The 18,075-nt window shown below is 46.4% G+C and overlaps 1 protein-coding gene across 4 annotated transcripts in view; it reads left to right on the top strand.

Moving 5' to 3' along the window:
• The window catches only part of DAAM2 (dishevelled associated activator of morphogenesis 2), a 118,560-nt gene that overhangs the window by 88,417 nt on the left and 12,068 nt on the right, over positions 1-18,075 (top strand). For 3 of the 4 annotated variants that reach the window (XM_040473406.1, XM_040473407.1, XM_040473409.1), the window contains 9 exons: positions 148-206; positions 343-527; positions 1,129-1,428; positions 6,281-6,388; positions 8,731-8,754; positions 9,760-9,866; positions 11,046-11,130; positions 12,698-12,804; positions 12,920-13,008. In XM_040473406.1, coding sequence (XP_040329340.1) covers positions 148-206; positions 343-527; positions 1,129-1,428; positions 6,281-6,388; positions 8,731-8,754; positions 9,760-9,866; positions 11,046-11,130; positions 12,698-12,804; positions 12,920-13,008 — 1,064 coding nt within the window. The remainder of the gene's footprint in view (positions 1-147; positions 207-342; positions 528-1,128; positions 1,429-6,280; positions 6,389-8,730; positions 8,755-9,759; positions 9,867-11,045; positions 11,131-12,697; positions 12,805-12,919; positions 13,009-18,075) is intronic. The other variant, XM_040473410.1, reaches the window with a different exon arrangement.

Genomic DNA, 18,075 nt, shown 5'->3' on the forward strand with positions numbered 1-18,075 from the left:
ACATCTGGAGATTCAAAATCCTAGCTTCCTTGATGTGGCTGGACAGACTGGAGATGAGGGAACCAGTGTGGGGAATAGGAGGGTGGTATGTCTTCTGGGAACTTGTGAGCCAACAGTCAACAGACCCTTCCCTGTACTCCCCACCAGGCTCATCAATGAGAATGAAGTGAAACAGTGGCGAGATCAGGCAGAAAAGTTCCGGAAAGGTAAGGGGCTCTGCCTAAAGCCACTGCCACGCTCCACTGAAACTCTTCCCTGACCAGCCCAGGAGCTGTTAGAGGCAGACACACACATATGCATATTCTCTCTTCCATTTCCTCTCTGGTTCCACCCCCATCCCAGAACACATGGAGCTGGTGAGCAGGCTGGAGAGAAAGGAGCGAGAATGTGAGACAAAGACGTTGGAGAAGGAAGAGATGATGCGGACACTGAACAAGATGAAGGACAAACTGGCCCGAGAGTCCCAGGAGCTGCGCCAGGCTCGAGGACAAGTGGCAGAGCTGGTGGCCCAACTCAGTGAAATCTCAGTATGTAGACATCCTCCTCTCCTTTTACATATTGAGCTGAGGACTTCAGGATGTTGTGGGAAGAGCAGGTGTGAGGAAGGGCCAAGGATCCCATGATGAAGAAGTGAGAGGAGGACCCTGGGTCAGGACAGAGTAGATCTCTGAGGCTATAAGGGTGGCTACTTTTGCGTTAATTAGAAAAAAAAAATGCTTTATCCCCTGGGTGAAAAGAGCATTTCCCCTTTCCTTGTCCCAGGAAGTAGAACGCATAGTGCAGGTACTATTTTGCCCCCACCCCCAACCCGTGCAGCTGGATGCCCCTGTGCAGGCAATAGCCTACACAACTGTATGCATTATTCTTGCTGTTGCATTGTGATAACTGTGACTTTTTCAGTGTCATGTATATGTGTTTTACCTATGTGTGTGTGTCTGTATTTGTGATGTGTGTGTTGGATGTTTGGGTCACAGAGAGGAAATGGGGGAGGGCAAAATGTGTGTGGGAGGTGAGAGCAGGATTGGGGTCTCCTATAGATGAAGAATAAGGAGAGGAATAGTGTGGTGGGGACCTGAAAGGCATCATTGCTGATGAATTTGTCCTTTTTATTTTTCTGTTTCCCCACAGACAGGACCTGTATCTTCCCCACCACCCCCTGGGGGTCCACTTACCTTGTCTTCCTCGATGACAACCAGTGACCTGCCTCCCCCCCCGCCCCCTCTACCTTTCGCCTGCTGCCCCCCACCGCCACCACCACCTCTTCCACCTGGTGGGCCTCCCACTCCCCCTGGTGCCCCACCTTGCTTCAGCATGGGCCTGCCTCTCCCTCCGGACCCCTGCCCCAGCAGTGATATCCCACTCAGGAAGAAGTGTGTCCCCCAGCCTTCTCATCCACTGAAGTCCTTCAACTGGGTCAAGCTTAATGAGGTAAACAACAAAGAAGAGATCAGTAGGCCCATTCTCCCATGGCCAATGCCAGTCAGCCCCATGGATTGCCTTCCCGTTGTTTGTAGATCCCCTGTCCTGGGTTCATTTTTTTGATGGGGATAAGGGGGTAGTGGATGCAGAAGATGGGATTGCTGATGGCAGTCAGCTTACCATCCACTGGAAAGAACATCTACACTGGTATGAGGAGGCATGAATGTGCTAAGGCTCAGGTTGGTAAAGCCATCTACAGATGGAATTTGTGTGTGCTGAGGGTTAATGGAGTGATATAGATACCAGAGCATGGGCCAACCAGGGTCGCTTTCTAGACAACACAATGTCTGGGCTAGAGTTTTAAGGATAGGGTCTATTTGAGGAAAAGGGTGGAAAGATCTTGGGCCAAGGTCTAGAGATGGTAAAGATCAGGGCAGTGTGTTCAAAGGACTGAAACTGTGAGGCCATGGCAGGGGAAGTGATAGCTCCCTTGCCATGAACAGTTTGATGTCAAGATGTAGCCATTTTGGCATCCTCCTGGGGGAAGGTAAACATACTGAGTACTTTTCTAGACTTCTAAGTAGTGAGAGACCCTCATGAATATTATCCACCAATAATCACCAATCCCAGATCACGTGTGGGAGTTGATTCCTCTGTTGGACTCACATGAGCATGGAGGAGAGGTGCCCTGGTTGCATTAGATAGTTAGTAATTTACGGCCAGTTCCAGCCTGGGTCAAGCCCTGCCTCTGGTTCTATACTAAGTGCTATTAAGAGGACCTGTGGCTTTGTCCATGAGGTGTAACTGGGCTCAGTTAGCCTGACTTATATGCATACTTCGGCAGCAGCCATGCAGACATCATTTTAGAGCTGGGACAAGTGTATGCCCTCTAGCCTTGTTGTCTCAGCCTTTTGGTCTAACTCTTGGAGAATTCATAACTGTACCTTCCTATGCAAGCTTAAATGAGCTCAGATGGAGACTCAAGTGGGAAGAGATGTGAGATTGTGAAGTAGGTGGCCAGCTATTTGTTAGCTGACTCTCCTAACGGTAGACCAGCTAGCCAGTCAGTCTGAGGACTGCTTTGTGTAAAGCTTTTTGCAGGGGGCTATGATGGATAATAATAAAAGGTGAGACAAAACACTGCCCTGTAAGAGCTTTGGACCTGGAAAAGTAGGAATTTTGTTTAAAGAAACACCTAGAGATCCCAGAGAGGGATTGAAGGGGAGGTTCTAACCTCTAAACCAAGTATGGCTCTAACTAACTGCGACCGGTGTAAATCACTCACTTTGTACCTCAGTTTTGCTCGTCTGTGAGATTTCTAGGATTCCTTTTACCTCTGGTTTTATAATGGAGGTGGAAAGACAAAGCATGAATATAGCCCATTCATAGTCTCCTGGGCCTCTGATAACATCTCCAGTCTAAGCTGGTAAAATTTTAGAGACACCTGTTAGAGTTTTGAAGCCACATGGTTGACGTTTGTGACAACTGTACCGCACAGCTGTGCCCTGTGGGCACTTCTCCATGGTCATGAGGCAGACAAACAGCTCTGAAGAACCAAAGGCCATACACAGGTTGTGTGGAAATGTTCAGTGTTCATGAACAGAAATAATATATATACTTTTTTGGGGGTAAAAAAAAATATTTTTTTTTTGTTGTTTCCTGTACTTAGAATTATAATTTGAAGGGTTTTTTTTTTTTTGGCTTCCTTAAAAAAAACCTTTTAAATGTTTTAACTGAAGTATAGTTGACACACAATATTACATTAGTTTCAGGTGTCCAACGTAGTGGTTTGACAACTCTGTCCATTATGCTATGGTATGATATATCTATTTTCAATGTTCTCAGGAACCTCCGTACTGGTTCCCACAGTGGCTGTACCAGTTTGCATTCCCACCAACAGTGCAAGAGGGTTCCTTTTTCTCTGCATCCTCACCAACCCCTGCTTCTTCTTGTCTTTCTGATTCTAACCATTCTGACAGGTGTGAGGTGATATCTCATTGTAGTTTTGATTTGTGTTTCCCTGATGATCAGTGGGTTTGAGCATCTTTCCATGTGTCTGTTGACCATCTACAGGTCTTCTTTGGAAAAATGTCCATTCAGGTCCTCTGCCCATTTTTTACTTGTATTACTTGTGGAGTTTTTTTGGTGTTGAGTTGTATAGGTTCTTTATATATTTTAGATATTAACCCTTTATTGAATGTATCATTTGCAAATATCTTTTCCCATTCTGTAGGTTCCCTTTTGGTATAATTTTAAGATTTTAGATAAGATTTTATAAGATTATAAATATCTTATAAATAAGATAATTATAAGATTTTAAAAAGGTAATGAAAAGTTGATTAGGCACCTCAGCCATTAAGGAAGACAGACAAGGCAACTAATATTTTTGCAACATTTTCATCAAGTAGAGCTTTGCACTTAGGATTTTCTCTGGGGTCCAATAATAATAAAGTCTATATAAATTCCTCAGGGGCCCCAAGTAGTCCAGAGTTTTATTCCTAGACTGGAAAGTACAAGTCGGATGGAATAAGGAATAGAAAGGATTTGCAGGAATTGTCAACATTTCTCAGCAGGGGTGACTGGAGGGGCATTGAACAGTATCTGTGAACCTATTATCCCAGTTCCAAGCTTTTAATCATGTGACCAGGAGTTATTTCATCATTTTGGCTTCAGGTTCCTAATCTGTAAAATGGGAGTAATTATGACATCTATATCAAAGGACTGTTATGAGGATCAATTGATGTATAAAGTACTTGGAACAGTGAGTGACGCATAGAAATTCATAATAATAAAAATAATCTTAGGTTATGAGTGGCACTACCATGCATGCTTTAAGTGTGTTATCTCACTGAATCCTTACTTCAACTCAGTCAGCAAGCATCATTGAGACTGTGCTTCCTTTTATGTGAAATAAAAAGAGAATAGTACCCCTCTACTTTCCAACACTCCTGCATAGTGGTGAGGCTGGGAGTGCAAGCTGGCTTGGTCTGTCTGACCCCAGATGCTCAGTGAGAGAAACACCCTGAAAAGTGTTTTGGAGAAGGATTTCCCTGGCATATAAAGGATGTCTCTAGAAGGGCAGAAGCCCCAGGAACCTAGAGTGGAAATGATGAAGTCTTGGCCACAGTGATGCAAAAATTAAAGTCAGGCATTATTCTACACAGTGGGCACATCAAGGCGACTTGGTAAAATGCAGCATGTAGAGAATACTAGGAATTGAGGGGCCTCTGTCTGGCTCCAGAGCTCAGCTACCCCTCCATGATGAGCTGCATATGGAGATGGGATGGCATGTGGCAAGAAAGGTGGGAGAGCTGGGTGCTTAGCCTGTTCTCTTAGGGGAAGCTCTTTCCGGGGTTGACCACCCAGCTCTCTCACTCCAGCTGGTTCTTCTTGCCATGGCCTCACCAGGAATAAAGATCAATGGCAAGTTTTACCTGTGTGGGCTTTCCCATGGAGCCCACCCACCTCTACTCCAGGCCTAGATTCAGATGGGGAACCAGTTAGAGGTTTCCCTTCCTTGCTTTCTTGGTTCAATTTCCCCTCCCATCTTCTCTCTGCCTCCCATCTACCCCATTCTGGGGGCCTGGCTCCTTTCCCCAGTCCCCTTCCCTTACCCCACGCATGCTCCTGTGCACGCACACGTGTACACACACACACACACACACACACACACACACACACACACACGCAGTGGTTGTTTCTGCCATGAAAAGAATGTGTCTGTGTTGGGTTTGGCCAGTTGCCTGTATCCCTTGCTGCTCCGAGCTTCCCAGCCCGGCATTCCACAAGAGGGTCCCTGGCCTTAGGAAGGCCACAGGAATGTCCCCACCCCCCTGCTCTGGCCTAGCCTCCCCTTTCCAGAGTTTAAGAAAATAAAAGTGAGTGAAAGGTATGTTTCTCTCTCTAAGCCTTGCTGAGGGGGAGATGGAGGGAGGAGGCAGCAGTGGCCTTAGAAAGGTTCCCCAGCTGCCTTCCAGGCAGAGGAAGGTGGGAGATTCCATTTTAAAGGACAGCAAAGCTCGGGATGAGGCGAAGATCCCTGGGAGGACAGAGTCAGAGCACCCTGGGAGGGGCTGTGCTCTCTGCCCTCTGAGCCATTGTCAGGGTGCTATGAGACCACTGGGGCCCTCTCATCTTGGCTGATGGGGCCTCCCCCCAGGGAAGGGATTCAATGCCAGGGTTCTACACAGAAGTGGGACATTTCCTAGGTGGAGAGACCTTGGAATGTAAACCCTTGGATGCATTCCAACTGTGAGGGATAGACCACTTTCCTGGGTCTGACCAACAGGAAGTTGTGGCAGAGTCTTGCTGGCCTCAACAGTCGCTATAGGGGCCAGGATGTCTCAGGCTTTGGCATTTGTCCACTTCCTGGGAATCTGGGAAAGTGGGAGGAAGACCCCTGGGAGAGAAAATGACCATCTCAGTTACGAGAAATATAGTGGGCACTGAGGATTTGAGGATCTCAAATATGTGTGGGCACTATTCCGTCCAGTGACTCCAGCCGACACTGACCTTTAGGGAGTGTGTCCTGAGAACACTGGTTTAGTTTGGTTTTTCTGGAAAGAGTTTCATACCCTCTTTCATATTTGCCCACCCATCACTCCACTCCGTTTGATTTCTGGAACATACTTACATGTGGTCCCACAAGAAAAGGAGGATGAGGGGGTTGGCTCTGGCCTCTGTTTTGGAGCAGAGTATTTAAGATTTGGGGGAAGATGAATCAACCCCCTTCTGAAGGCCTGAAAGCCTGGCTATTGTATTTTGTGCAGCTGGGAACAGGGAGGGTTAGGGAGACATTGGACCTCTTCATAATGAAGGAGTTGAGTCAACCACTGGGTCTTCTCCCTGTGCTGAATCTTAGGAACGTGTCCCTGGCACCGTATGGAATGAGGTTGATGACATGCGGGTATTTCGGATTCTGGATCTAGAGGACTTTGAAAAAATGTTTTCAGCTTATCAGAGGCACCAGGTAAGACCCTGCCCTGCCCCCTCAGCTGCTTGGGTCTAACCTTCCAGTCTTGACTTCACCTATGCCTCTTGAACCCAACCCTCGACCCCTCCTCTCTCCCTCCCTTCCTCTCATGTATACTGAATGATTTTACTCCTGATTAGGTACCATTCTTTGCTGGGGGACATGGATCCGAATTAGAGGTGTGAAGTCCAGCAGGGAGAAACATCCCATTGTATGACAGTTCTGACACACAGTTGTGTGTATTTACACATCAAGTGCTGGAATCGTATTTTGTCCGTTTCTCTCTTTCATCTTGGAGCACTGGAGATGGAGTCACAGGCCCTGACCACTTTTGACCCCTGTTCTTTCTTTGGCCCCAGGATCTAGACACTATACGTAGCAGGCATGATAACTTTCAAATCATTTTCTCCACCGTACTCTCCCCACACCCATCCCCACGAGTCAGTTAGCCACGGGTGTCAGTGTTTCAAGGAAGATGGAGCTTCTCCAGGTCACATTAGGGGGTTAGGGTGGGTCTGGGCAGGGCTGGAGGAGCCCTGCAGACACTGCTTACAGATGGCTGGTCAGTCAGGCTGCTCTTCTAGCAGCAGTAAGAGGGTGGGAGGGTGGGTGAATGCAGAGCATCCCTGAGGCAGTGCCAGTTCTCAGACCTCGTCCTCACAGGAATGTGAGTCAGGAGGTGTGTCTGGGCCCAGGAATCTGCACTGTAGCTGGCACATCTGGGGGCCCTTCCCCCAAGCCCAGTTTGGATATTCCCAGCCTCAAGGCTTTAGAGTGTGTTCTCTCTGGCCTCCCTTCGAAGGTTGTTGCCTCTCTGTGCTGTGCCACTTTCTCCTGTCTCCTCTGCTGAGCCCAGGGTGCCAGCCCTGAGGACACCCCAGGTGCCAGCGAGTGGGATCTGTGCCCTCCTGGGCCCTGGGGAGCAGCTGCATGTTGTGGCTGGGCTCCCCAGTGCTTTCTGCCAAGTTCAGACCTGTGGACAACCCTTCCTGAGGGCACAGAAGACTCCTCTTAGGGGCCTAGCCAAAGGGATGGAGTAGGGGTGGGGCTCTGGCCTTGACTTGGGGTTCTGGAAAAACCACATAGTTGGTATTTCATTTAAATGTACGTGCTCAAGGCATCTGATTCTTTACCCTAATTCCAGGCAGAATTTTTAGCCCCTACCCATATCAGGCTGGCATGGCCTCAGGCAGCAGCTGTGGCTTAGCAGGAGGGGGCAGGGGTTCTTCTGAGCACGTGTGGATTGGTGCTCCTGAGTGGAACAGAGGGAGCATGTGCAAGGGGTGTATCAGGCATGGTCAATCACACAACTCCCCCTAACTGGAGAGTCTTCCTGGTGTCCAGGATTCCATCCTGGCCCATCCGGTTTCCAGGGCCCCTGAGGTCAGGCTAGGATGGGGACCAGTGGGGAGAGAGAGAGACTATGGGAATTAGAAACAACCTGCGTCTGGGGCCTCCCAGTTTGGTGACTGGAGAAGAGTTGTCTTCTGTTTCTTCTCTGAATCCCCTATTTCAGGACTGACCTCACCCAGAGGTTGCCCAGACTTGGGGTGAATTGTCACTTGGTGGTTGCCCAGACTTGGGGTGAATTCACAGCAGCAGAGCTGGAGAGATCCCAGAGGATGCATGGCCCTGGTCCCTAGTGGCCTCCTTTCCCTGTCTTGGGGTCCAGGATGCATGGGCTTGTTGGGGAAGGAGGTCCTATGAGCTGTGGGGTCTTCCCTCTGTGTCTTATGCAGGTCCTGAATTAGTGACTTAAACTCCATCAGGGTCAGTAAGGGAGAACCGGGTGTGGGCCATGTCCCCTCAGCTCCCTTAGAGATCAAAAGACAGACAAAGGGCAAGAGGCAAAATTCAGGGACACCTGCTTTCCTCTGCCTCAATGAATACAACTTTCACATGTTTCTGGCCCCTTCTGGTTGTATCTCCTCTCCTGTTTAGAAAGATGAAGTCATCCAGCAGTGGAGGAATGCTTTCTGCCCTCTGGGCAATGTCCCAGCAGAGGAGAGGAAAAAATAGCAGCCAAGGCCTGGGTTGGGCAGCTTGAGAGCTTGGCCTGGCCCGACTAGGGAGTGGTGGTGCCACTGGGCCCAGGGCAGGCAGGAGACCTGCTCCCCACTTTGTGGCTTCTCTGTGAGTGCATGTCTGCTAGAATCACCTCCTGTCCACAGCTATTTGCCAGTCTCTATCTCCAGCCATATGGGTCGCCTTGGGATTGGGAGGACGGAGTGGATGCTGAGGGGTTCCCATGTCTCTCCTACTGTCCCTGGGTCCCTGAACCTCTTGGCTAACATTGTGCATGTTTAATTCTCTGTTGGCTGTGGCTGCCACCTGCCTAGGAGCTGATAACTAATCCTCAGCAGGTGAGTCACTCTTGGGGCTCTGGACACTCTAACTTCTAACCACTGTCCTGGGCTGCTGGCCTGTACTGGCCCAAACAGAGGGCTTATTCATTCTACCTTCTACCTTTATTACCCGTCCCAACAGGGAAACATGGGAAAGGGCCCCCAAAGAGAAAGCAGAAATGTAGGGGAGGGAAGTAATTCAAGCAGATTCCTACCAGCAATGGAGGTGAATGTCTACTGTAGTAAGGAGAAAACTTCCAGGTCTGTTGTATTACCCACCTGGCCCAAGGCGAGGCTATCCTGAAGACTGCACAGGCTGGGCACTGTACAATCCCAAAGCCACAATTCACAAAGATAAAGATGTGAGTGGGGGCCCTTGGAATTATACAACATAAAGCATGTGCTTGGAACAACCTCCCAGATTAAGAACTAGTTTCCTATCTACGTCACCAAGGGCCCAAGAGAAGGAAGGGAATCTGTTTTGGAGGGAGTCTGCCTGCTGGAACTCCAGTGAAGAGAATTCTTCATGGGATTCTGCCTCAGTTTCCCCACCTCTGAACTCGAAACATCCTCTACTCTGGGCACACTGGGCTGTGCTTGAAGTCTTCAGGAGTCTAGGAACTGTGGCCTGATGGGAACTTGGAACCAGCTTCTCATCATAAGCTTGGGGAAACTGTTTGGGTGGGGTGGTAGAGTAGGGCTGATTCTCTGGGATGCTGTGGATCATATCACATTGCCCAAAGCCGTAGGGGTCCGTCTGGGCTCTAGTTTGCCAGAGAGGGCAATCTCTAAAAAGGAGGGGGGTCTTCATTGCCCCCAACCCATTCTAACCCATGGTCAAGTCCCAGTCTACTTGATTATTAACTACCCTTGTCTCTCTCTCCTGTCTTTTTCTTTCCGTTTTTCTTCCCTTCACACCAGGAGTATCCCCTGGTTGGTGTGGGAGTGGTTCCCGGGGGTGGGCAAGGCAAGGATTGGGGAACATACATACCTCAACCTTTCTACTTGGCTTGTCGGTTTCAGAAAGAGCTGGGCTCCACAGAGGACATCTACCTGGCCTCCCGCAAGGTCAAAGAGTTGTCAGTCATTGACGGCCGGCGGGCACAGAACTGCATCATCCTTCTCTCTAAGTATGTGCTTGCATAGCCTGTTCAGCCCCTGGTGGGAGGGATGAGACCCCAGGAGGCAGGGCCTTGAGAGGGCTAGAGCAAAAGCCGACAGTGGAACTGAATGCCTGGGGACAGGAGCGACAGAGGAATGGTGTGACAGCAGTCTCTGCACTCCCCTTGCCCCCCGCAGTCCCCTGGGAATGGTAGGGGACCGCTGATCTAGAACCCTCCCTGGGAGGGTTCTAGGGAGCCTTTGGGAGCTCATGTTCTGCAGCAGTGTGGGGCTCTGAAGACAGGAAACTGTCCCTGGTCAGCATCTGGCAGCAGAGTTGCTCTAAGCCCATGGAGGGCCCCGCTAGGCTTAGGCCACAGAGCAGCATGATCTCAGCCCCCAAGCATTTCCCGTGGCTACAGAACAAACAAGGCAGTATCTGCACTAACAGCACAGCTTCTGTGCGGGGCCTCCTGCCTGAGCCAGGGTCAGAGGGCACTGCCTCCCATACTATTCTTAGCCCTGCCTCAGCCATCTCTAGGGCATCCATCCCCCTTTCTTCTCATAGACCCCAGGCCTCAGTTTCTCCCTCTTGATGGTGGAGGAGAGTTCTCTATCCCCAGGATTCCCAATGGTATGCATCTGGAAGGATAGGGAAGGGCTGTGTGTGTGTGTGTGTGTGTGTGTGTGTGTGTGTAGGGGGGTGGCTTGTCCCTCACCCAGACAGCAAGACGTATGGGAGCAGCTGTGTGGGAGCTGAGGCGCTGTCAGAAGACTGAGGGCTCTTCTGTCTTCTGACACTGAAGGAAGCAGGAAACAGCCCCCTTTGTGGCCTGCTGATATTCCCATCCTCCCATGGAGATGCACTAGATATTTTAGGAAGGAGAAGGATCAGAAACCTTTTTTTCCTGTCTCTCTGTCTACACTAAAGATGGCCCTTTTACTCCCAAATGTCCCTATCACTTATGACAGACACTGAAGCAAGACTCAAGTCTATGCTTTGACTAAAACATATCATTATTGAGTTTATAGAGTGAACCATATCAGTTTAGTTAGAGAAGACTTTGCAAAGGTGGTAAAGAGGGAGCACTGTGGAATATACTCCCATGTTGACATGAGGGAGAGAGAGCAGGAGAGGAGAAGGGCTGGGGTCTGCCCTGAGCAGAGGGGCCCGGCCAGGCTTCTCAAGGGGCAGGGTTTCCCTTCAGGCTGAAGCTTTCTAACGAAGAGATCCGGCAGGCCATCTTGAAGATGGACGAGCAGGAGGACCTCGCAAAGGACATGCTGGAGCAGGTGAGGCCTCTAGTGGGGAGGGGATGGGAGCTGAAACTAGGGGGCAGCTGGCCCCCAGAGAGGCCAACACTTTTAGTTAAAGGGGAAATCAGGCTGGAGGACGGAGGATTGGGGGGAGGTTTATAGACACTCCCTAGACCAGCCTTTCTGAGAGGAGGCCAGGAAAGGCAGCATCTTTTCTAGCGGATTGAGGCCCTGAAAGGAGATATGAGGTATGATCCCCCCTGGGCCCAAGACAAAGTCAGAGTGACCTATAGTCATATCTTCCCCAAATCTCTTCTACCTCAATTTATTGGGTCCTTCAAAAGAAACCTAGAAAGCACCAAACAAAACCACCATCAGTTGGACCTCATTAGAATGAAGAACTCTGTTCATCAAAAGGCACCATTGCTAGAGGGAAAAGACAAGCCAGACCTTAGAAAACATTTGCTTTATGGACATCTAGCAAAGATCTCATATTCAGAATAAAGAACTCTACCGATCAGTGAGAAAATGACAAACAGCTCCACTTGAAAATGAGCAGAAGACTTGAACAGGTACTTCAATGAAAGAGAATTTCTGAGTGGCTCAACAGTTGTAGGCATCCAAGAAATACAGTAAACCACAGTGAGGCAGCACCACACCCCCCTACTGGAATAGCTAAAATTGAAAAGATACTGACAATGCCAAATGTTGACAAGGATGTGAAGCGACTGGGATTCCCACTGGCTGCAATAATTTGGGGAACAATTTGGCAGTCCACGCAAAGGCTAAATCTATCCTACTGCCCAGCAATCCTGTGGCTAGATGCAGAGAAATGAGTGCAAACATTGACTCTACGAGATAGACGCAAGAATATTTATAACACTTTTATTCATGAAACCCCCAAACTGTCTACAATCCAACTGTCCATCAATGAGAAATTGCATAAATATACTGTGGTATATTCCTACAATAGAATACTGTCCAACACGTATAAAAAGCAAACTACCAATACTTCCAGCATGGATGAGTCTCAGACATTGTGTTATGCAAATGAAGCCAGACACCAAAGAAAACACATAACATGAGTCCATTTATACGAAGTTCAAGACTAGGTAAATGTAATCTAAGGTGATAGAATTCAGTTGAGAGGCTATAAGGTGGAGGTGTGGCTTACTGAAGTGATACGAAAGAACTTTCTGGGGGATGGAAATCTTCTGTATCTTAATCCAGATGGGAGTTCAGTGGGTGGTTTTGTCAAAATTCATTGAACTGAACATTTAAGATAGATGCATTTTATGTAAATTATACCTCAAAAAACTTGGGTTTAAAAGAAAAAAATCATTGAGCTGTGCACTTAAGAATAGTGTACTTTATTCTATATAAATTACATCTCAGTTTTAAAAAGTGAAAAAAGAAAAGTCTAGAGCTGGGTGTCCTGTGGTCCCCTTTGGGAGATGAAGCGTAAACCTACCATATGAAGATGCCTCTCTCTTTTAAGGACCCCTCCCCATCTTGAGCCTGGGCAGTGTATGGACATCCACGCATAGCACCCTCATATCAGTTTCTCAGCAGTTTCTGTGTGACCTCCATCTGCTCTTTGCAGCTCCTCAAGTTCATCCCAGAGAAGAGTGACATTGACCTCCTCGAGGAGCACAAGCATGAGATCGAGCGGATGGCCCGGGCTGACCGCTTCCTCTATGAAATGAGCAGGTCAGGGCAGTGGGCATGGAGGGGGGGCGCTGGGGGTGCACAGGCAAAAGAGGGTCTGGATCTAGCTCCTGGAGCTGGAGGGGCTGCCTCACAATGTGGCTCGCCCCATCCACAGGATCGACCACTACCAGCAGCGACTACAGGCCCTGTTCTTCAAAAAGAAGTTCCAGGAGCGTCTGGCTGAGGCCAAACCCAAAGTGGAAGGTATGTTTGAGGGCATGGGGAGGCCTAGAGTGGAGTGGCATCTGGGAGGGCCAATGGGCAGGAATCCGTGAACTGGGACTGAGGAAAACTTTCTCATTTTCAATCTGCCCCTTCCCCGCACCAAAAAAACCCCAAAGCCAAGGACAAAATTTAAAACTACGGTTACTGTAAATATATGCACTTGTTTATATTAGCACATGTGCCAGACATGTGACACATTTCCTGTGCCTCAGCCTGCAAACTCTCCAAGGTGAGGGATCTGTTGATATCTGTGCCAGCTGGGCCAGAAATGCTGACCAGATGATAATAGTAAGCACCTAGAACAGGGCCTGGCATGTATTGAGCTCATCAGTCTTTACCCTCCTTGAGAGCTACTAGGTTCATAGAAGACCTCTGGCACATTATTTTAAGCGTGCGCTGTTCAGAAAAGTAGGAAACTGGTTGGGTAATCCTTGGAGGCATCTAGGTTTTCTAGGTTAGGGAATCCCCCCTACACAGGCCTTTTCCAGATGGGCACTTTGTAATTCAATGGGAACCATGTAGCATGCACTGCATGAAACATTCCTCGTGGATGGCTTCATTGGTCCTCACAATCACTATGGGTGCATCCATTCTCTCATGTCTAAAATGGGGACATGCTGCCTGAGGCCATGTTACCAGTGAGTGGTGGAGCCAGGATTGGAACACAGATGTTCTTCAGAATTCATCTTCACTCTTGTTGGGTAGTACTTCACAGACAATGGCAGAGGATTGTGGCGGGGGGGAGGGGGAACGGGGAGGGGCAGAGAGTTTGGGGAAAAAGTCAGGATGGCCCATGCAGACCCACCAGTGGAGAAGCAGGTGAGGCTGTGAGGCCTACCTGGGGGAAGGACAGGACAGCAGAGTGGAACAGGAGAGCCTGAGTCCAGGATGCTGAGGCGGGGGGGGGGGGGGGGGGGCGGGGGCAGGCGGGGGCAGAGCAGAGAGAGCATGGGCCCTCTCTGCTGGACACCAAGGCTGGCAAGCATTCCCCTGATGATGCCGAGTCCAGAGAATGGCCTTTCCTGGAGCTGCGTCAGGGATGTTTGGGGGTGGGGGTAGGTGGGTGTGACAGAGCTAGAGGCATAGACCTTCTGCAATCTGCCCCCTACCATACAAACACACACGTGTGCATTCACACACACAAGGGAACTGCAGGCTGGCTGTAATCATAAATAATCCTTCTGAGGGAGAAGGATTGAGATCAGCAGTGATTCTGTAGGTCTAAGGTCTGGCAGTCCCTCCTGCCCTGGTGATGAGTAAATCCTTACCTTCAGACTGCCTTCTTTGTCCTGCTGCAGACTGCCTTTGGGGCATGAGGCACAGATAAGGGAATCAGTCCAAGACCTATGCTCAACCATTTGTGTGTCTTGGGTCAGTGGAGCAAATGTGAGCAATTACCGTTTGGACTTGTGGAACTAGAGTAATTTAGCCACTGGGTAGGGTTAATCTCAGATAATCTCAGAGCCCACTCCTAAGAGTTAGTCACTGAATGCTCAGGAGGGTCTCCCTTTAATATTAAGCCAAGCTGAGTAAGACATGTTTTGGATGGCAAAACCTGCTGGCAAAGGTAATAATCGCTCTGCGATAGCAATGGCTGCTATTCTAGAATGGTCTGGAGGTCTCTTCCCTGAGAGTTGGGAAGAGGTGGCTGAAGTTGTAGCTTACAGAATCAGGTCAGTGGCTTCACTAGGAGTGGAGACAAGAGGATTGTGCAGGAGTTGGGATTCATATTTTTCCTTCCAGTTCTAGGAAGTATTCCTGGAAAAGCTAAGATTTGGCCAATCCCAGCTGGTGATGAGCTATTAACACCCTACCCACCACTTCCCAACAAGGCCTCTGGGTCAATTTGCCAAAAGCCAATTCACCAAATTTGACAGATTTACCAATTCTTCTATGAATATATTCATGAAACATACTTTTCTTGAATGTATTCTTATGAATATGTTCATTGCTGAATATACCAAAGTTACCGATTCTCATTTTGAATACATTTACTGAATATAGTCAAGATGAATATGGTTTCAAATGTAAACATTCTTATGAATATAGTCACGAATATATTATTCTTATGAATATATCTAAAATGTCTGCATTGCAATGGATGTTTCCTCATTTACACTAATTTTCTTTGAACTCTTGTCAATTTCTGTTTTGCCAACATTTTAGCATTTTTAGAATTCCTTTGCAAATTTCTCAAATAGTGTATCAGCCCTAGGAAAACTATCCCAACCAATATAAATTGCTAAAAACTTTTATAAGTAGTTTTTTAAAGTAAACTTTTTATTCAAATATGGATACAGAAAAGTACACAAATCATAAGAGTCCGACTTGATGAATTATCATAAAATGAAGTAACCTGTGAAATCAACATCCGTGTTGAGAAATGGAATGTTGCCAGCCCCAAACAGCCCTCCCTCATGTCGCCCTCCCAAACATTACCCCCTGCAACCATTATGCTGTCTTCTCTAAAGGTTTTATCTTTCTTAACTTTAGGTGGATGGTATAATATAATGTGAATAATTTTATGCTGGTCTCTTTTGCTCAGCACTGTGGTTGTAAGTTACTCTGTTGTGACATCTAGCAGTGAGTTATTCATTTTCAGTGCTGCATTTTATTCCATTGTATGAATATCATAATTTGTTTAACCAATCTGTTTGTTAAGAATTAAAAATAAAAACTAGAAACCACTCTAATACCCATCAAGAGTAATGCTGCTATTAGGTCATAGAATATGAACATGTTCAAAGGTAGAAGCTACTGACAAACCTTAGTATTCACTTTTATAGCTTTTTTTTTTTTCAATTTAAAGTTATACTTTTGTTGCTAACTTCATGATGTGTGTGCACATCAAGTAGAGTTGACACACGTTACATTAGTTTCAGATGTACAATAGAGGTTGGACAAGTGTAGCTACACTGTGTAATGCTAGTATACCATTGGCTATATACACCATGCTGTACATTTTATCTCCACGATTTATTCCATTACAGGAAGCCTGTATCTACCATTTCCCTTCACCCACTTTGCCTAACCCCTTACCCTTCTCCCTTCTGGCAGCCATCAGTTCTCTGTATTTATGGGTCTGTGTCTGGTTTTTGTGTATTTTTTAGATTCTACATATAAGTAAAATCGCATGGTATTTGTCTTTCTCTAACTTATTTCACTTAGCATAATACCTTTAGGCCCATCCATGTTTTCACAAATGCTAAGATCTCATTCTTTTTTATGGCTGAATAATATTCCATTGTGTGTATCTTCTTTCTTTGTTGGTGTTTTGAGAATTTTCCCCAGCTTTATTGAGGTATGATTAACAAAAATTGTATATATTTAAGGTGTACAAGTGTATATACTTAAGATTCACAATTGTATATATTTTTATTTTTTAAATTCCAGTATAATTAACATACAGTATTATATTAAGTTTTAGGTGTACAGTATAGGGATTCAATAATTCTGTAATTATGTACATTCATAATGCTCATTATAATAAGTATACTATTAATCCCCTTCACCTATTTCACCCATTCCCCCACCCACCTTTTGTTCTTTATATTTAAGAGGGTTTTTTTTTTTTTTTTTTGGTCTCTTTTTTTCCTTTGTTGTATGGTACTGACACATAAACAGACACGTAGATCAATGGAACAGAATAGAGAGCCCAGAAATAAATCTATACTTGTATGGTCAATTAACCTACACAAGGGGGGCAAGAATATACAATGGGGAAAAGATAATCTCTTCAACAAATGGTGCTGGAAAAACTGGACAGCTACATGCAAAAGAATGAAACTTAGCCACTTTCTTACACCATACACAAAAATAAACTCAAAATATATTAAAGACTTAAATGGGAAACCTGACACCATAAAAGTCCTAGAAGAAAACTTAGGCAGTAATGTCTTTGACATCAATCTTAGCAACATTTTTCTGCATAGATCTCCTTGGACAAGGGGATCAAAAGCAAAAATAAACCTTGGGACTACACCAAAATAAAAAGCTTTTGCACAACCATATCTTCTTTATCCATTCATCCATCAGTGGAAACAGGTTGCTTCCATATCTTGGCTGTTGTAAATAATGTTGCAGTAAACATAGGGGTGCAGATATCTTTTTGAATTCATGTTTCATTTTCTTTGGGTAAATACACAGCAGTGGAATTATTGGATCATGTGCTGTTTCTATTTTTAGTTTTTGAAGGACCTCCATACTGTTTTCCGCAGTGGCTGCACCAATTTCCATTCTACCAACAGTGCACAAGAGTTCCTTTTTTTTTTTTTCCAGCTCCTCATCAACACTGCTATCTCTTGTGTTTTTGACTCTAGCCACTCTGAGAGGTGTGAGGTTATCCCTCAATGTGGTTTTGATTCGCATTTCCCTGATGATCAGTGATGTTAAGCATGTTTTTCATGTGTCTGTTGGCTATCTGTAGTCAGCTCCTCTGCCCATTTTTAAATTGGATTGTTTGGGTTTTGTTGGTGTTGAGTTATATAAGTTCTTTATGTATTTTGGATATTAACCCCTTATCAGATCATTTGCAAATATCTTCTCCCATTCAGTAGGTTGCCCAGTTGTTTTATTGGTTTCTTTTGCTGTGCAAAAGCTTTTTATTTTGGTGTTGTCCCAATAGTTTATTTTTGCTTTTGTTTCCCTGGCCTGAGGAGACATATGTAGAGAAAAATGTTGCTAAGGTCAGTGTCAAAGAGATTACTGCCCATGTTTTCTTCTAGGAGTTTTATGGTTTCAGGTCTCATATTTAGGTCTTTAATCCATTTTGAGTTTATTTTTGTGTATGGTGTAAGGAAGTCATCCAGCTTCTCCAGAACCATTTATTGAAGAACGTTTCTTCTCCCCAATGTAAATTCTTGCCTCCTTTGTCATTGATTAATTGACTATATAATGGTCATCTATTAATGGCATCTTTAATGGCCATCTATAAACTATGTGCCAGTACCATTGATTACTACAGTTTTTGAGTATATTTTGAAATCTGGGGATCTGATATTTCCATCTATGTTCTTCTCAAGATTGTTTTGGCTATTTGGGGTCTTT

Source organism: Herpailurus yagouaroundi, unplaced genomic scaffold (genome assembly GCF_014898765.1).
Source record: "Herpailurus yagouaroundi ecotype Mexico unplaced genomic scaffold, PumYag 139, whole genome shotgun sequence".
Taxonomy (NCBI): Eukaryota; Metazoa; Chordata; class Mammalia; order Carnivora; family Felidae; genus Herpailurus; species Herpailurus yagouaroundi.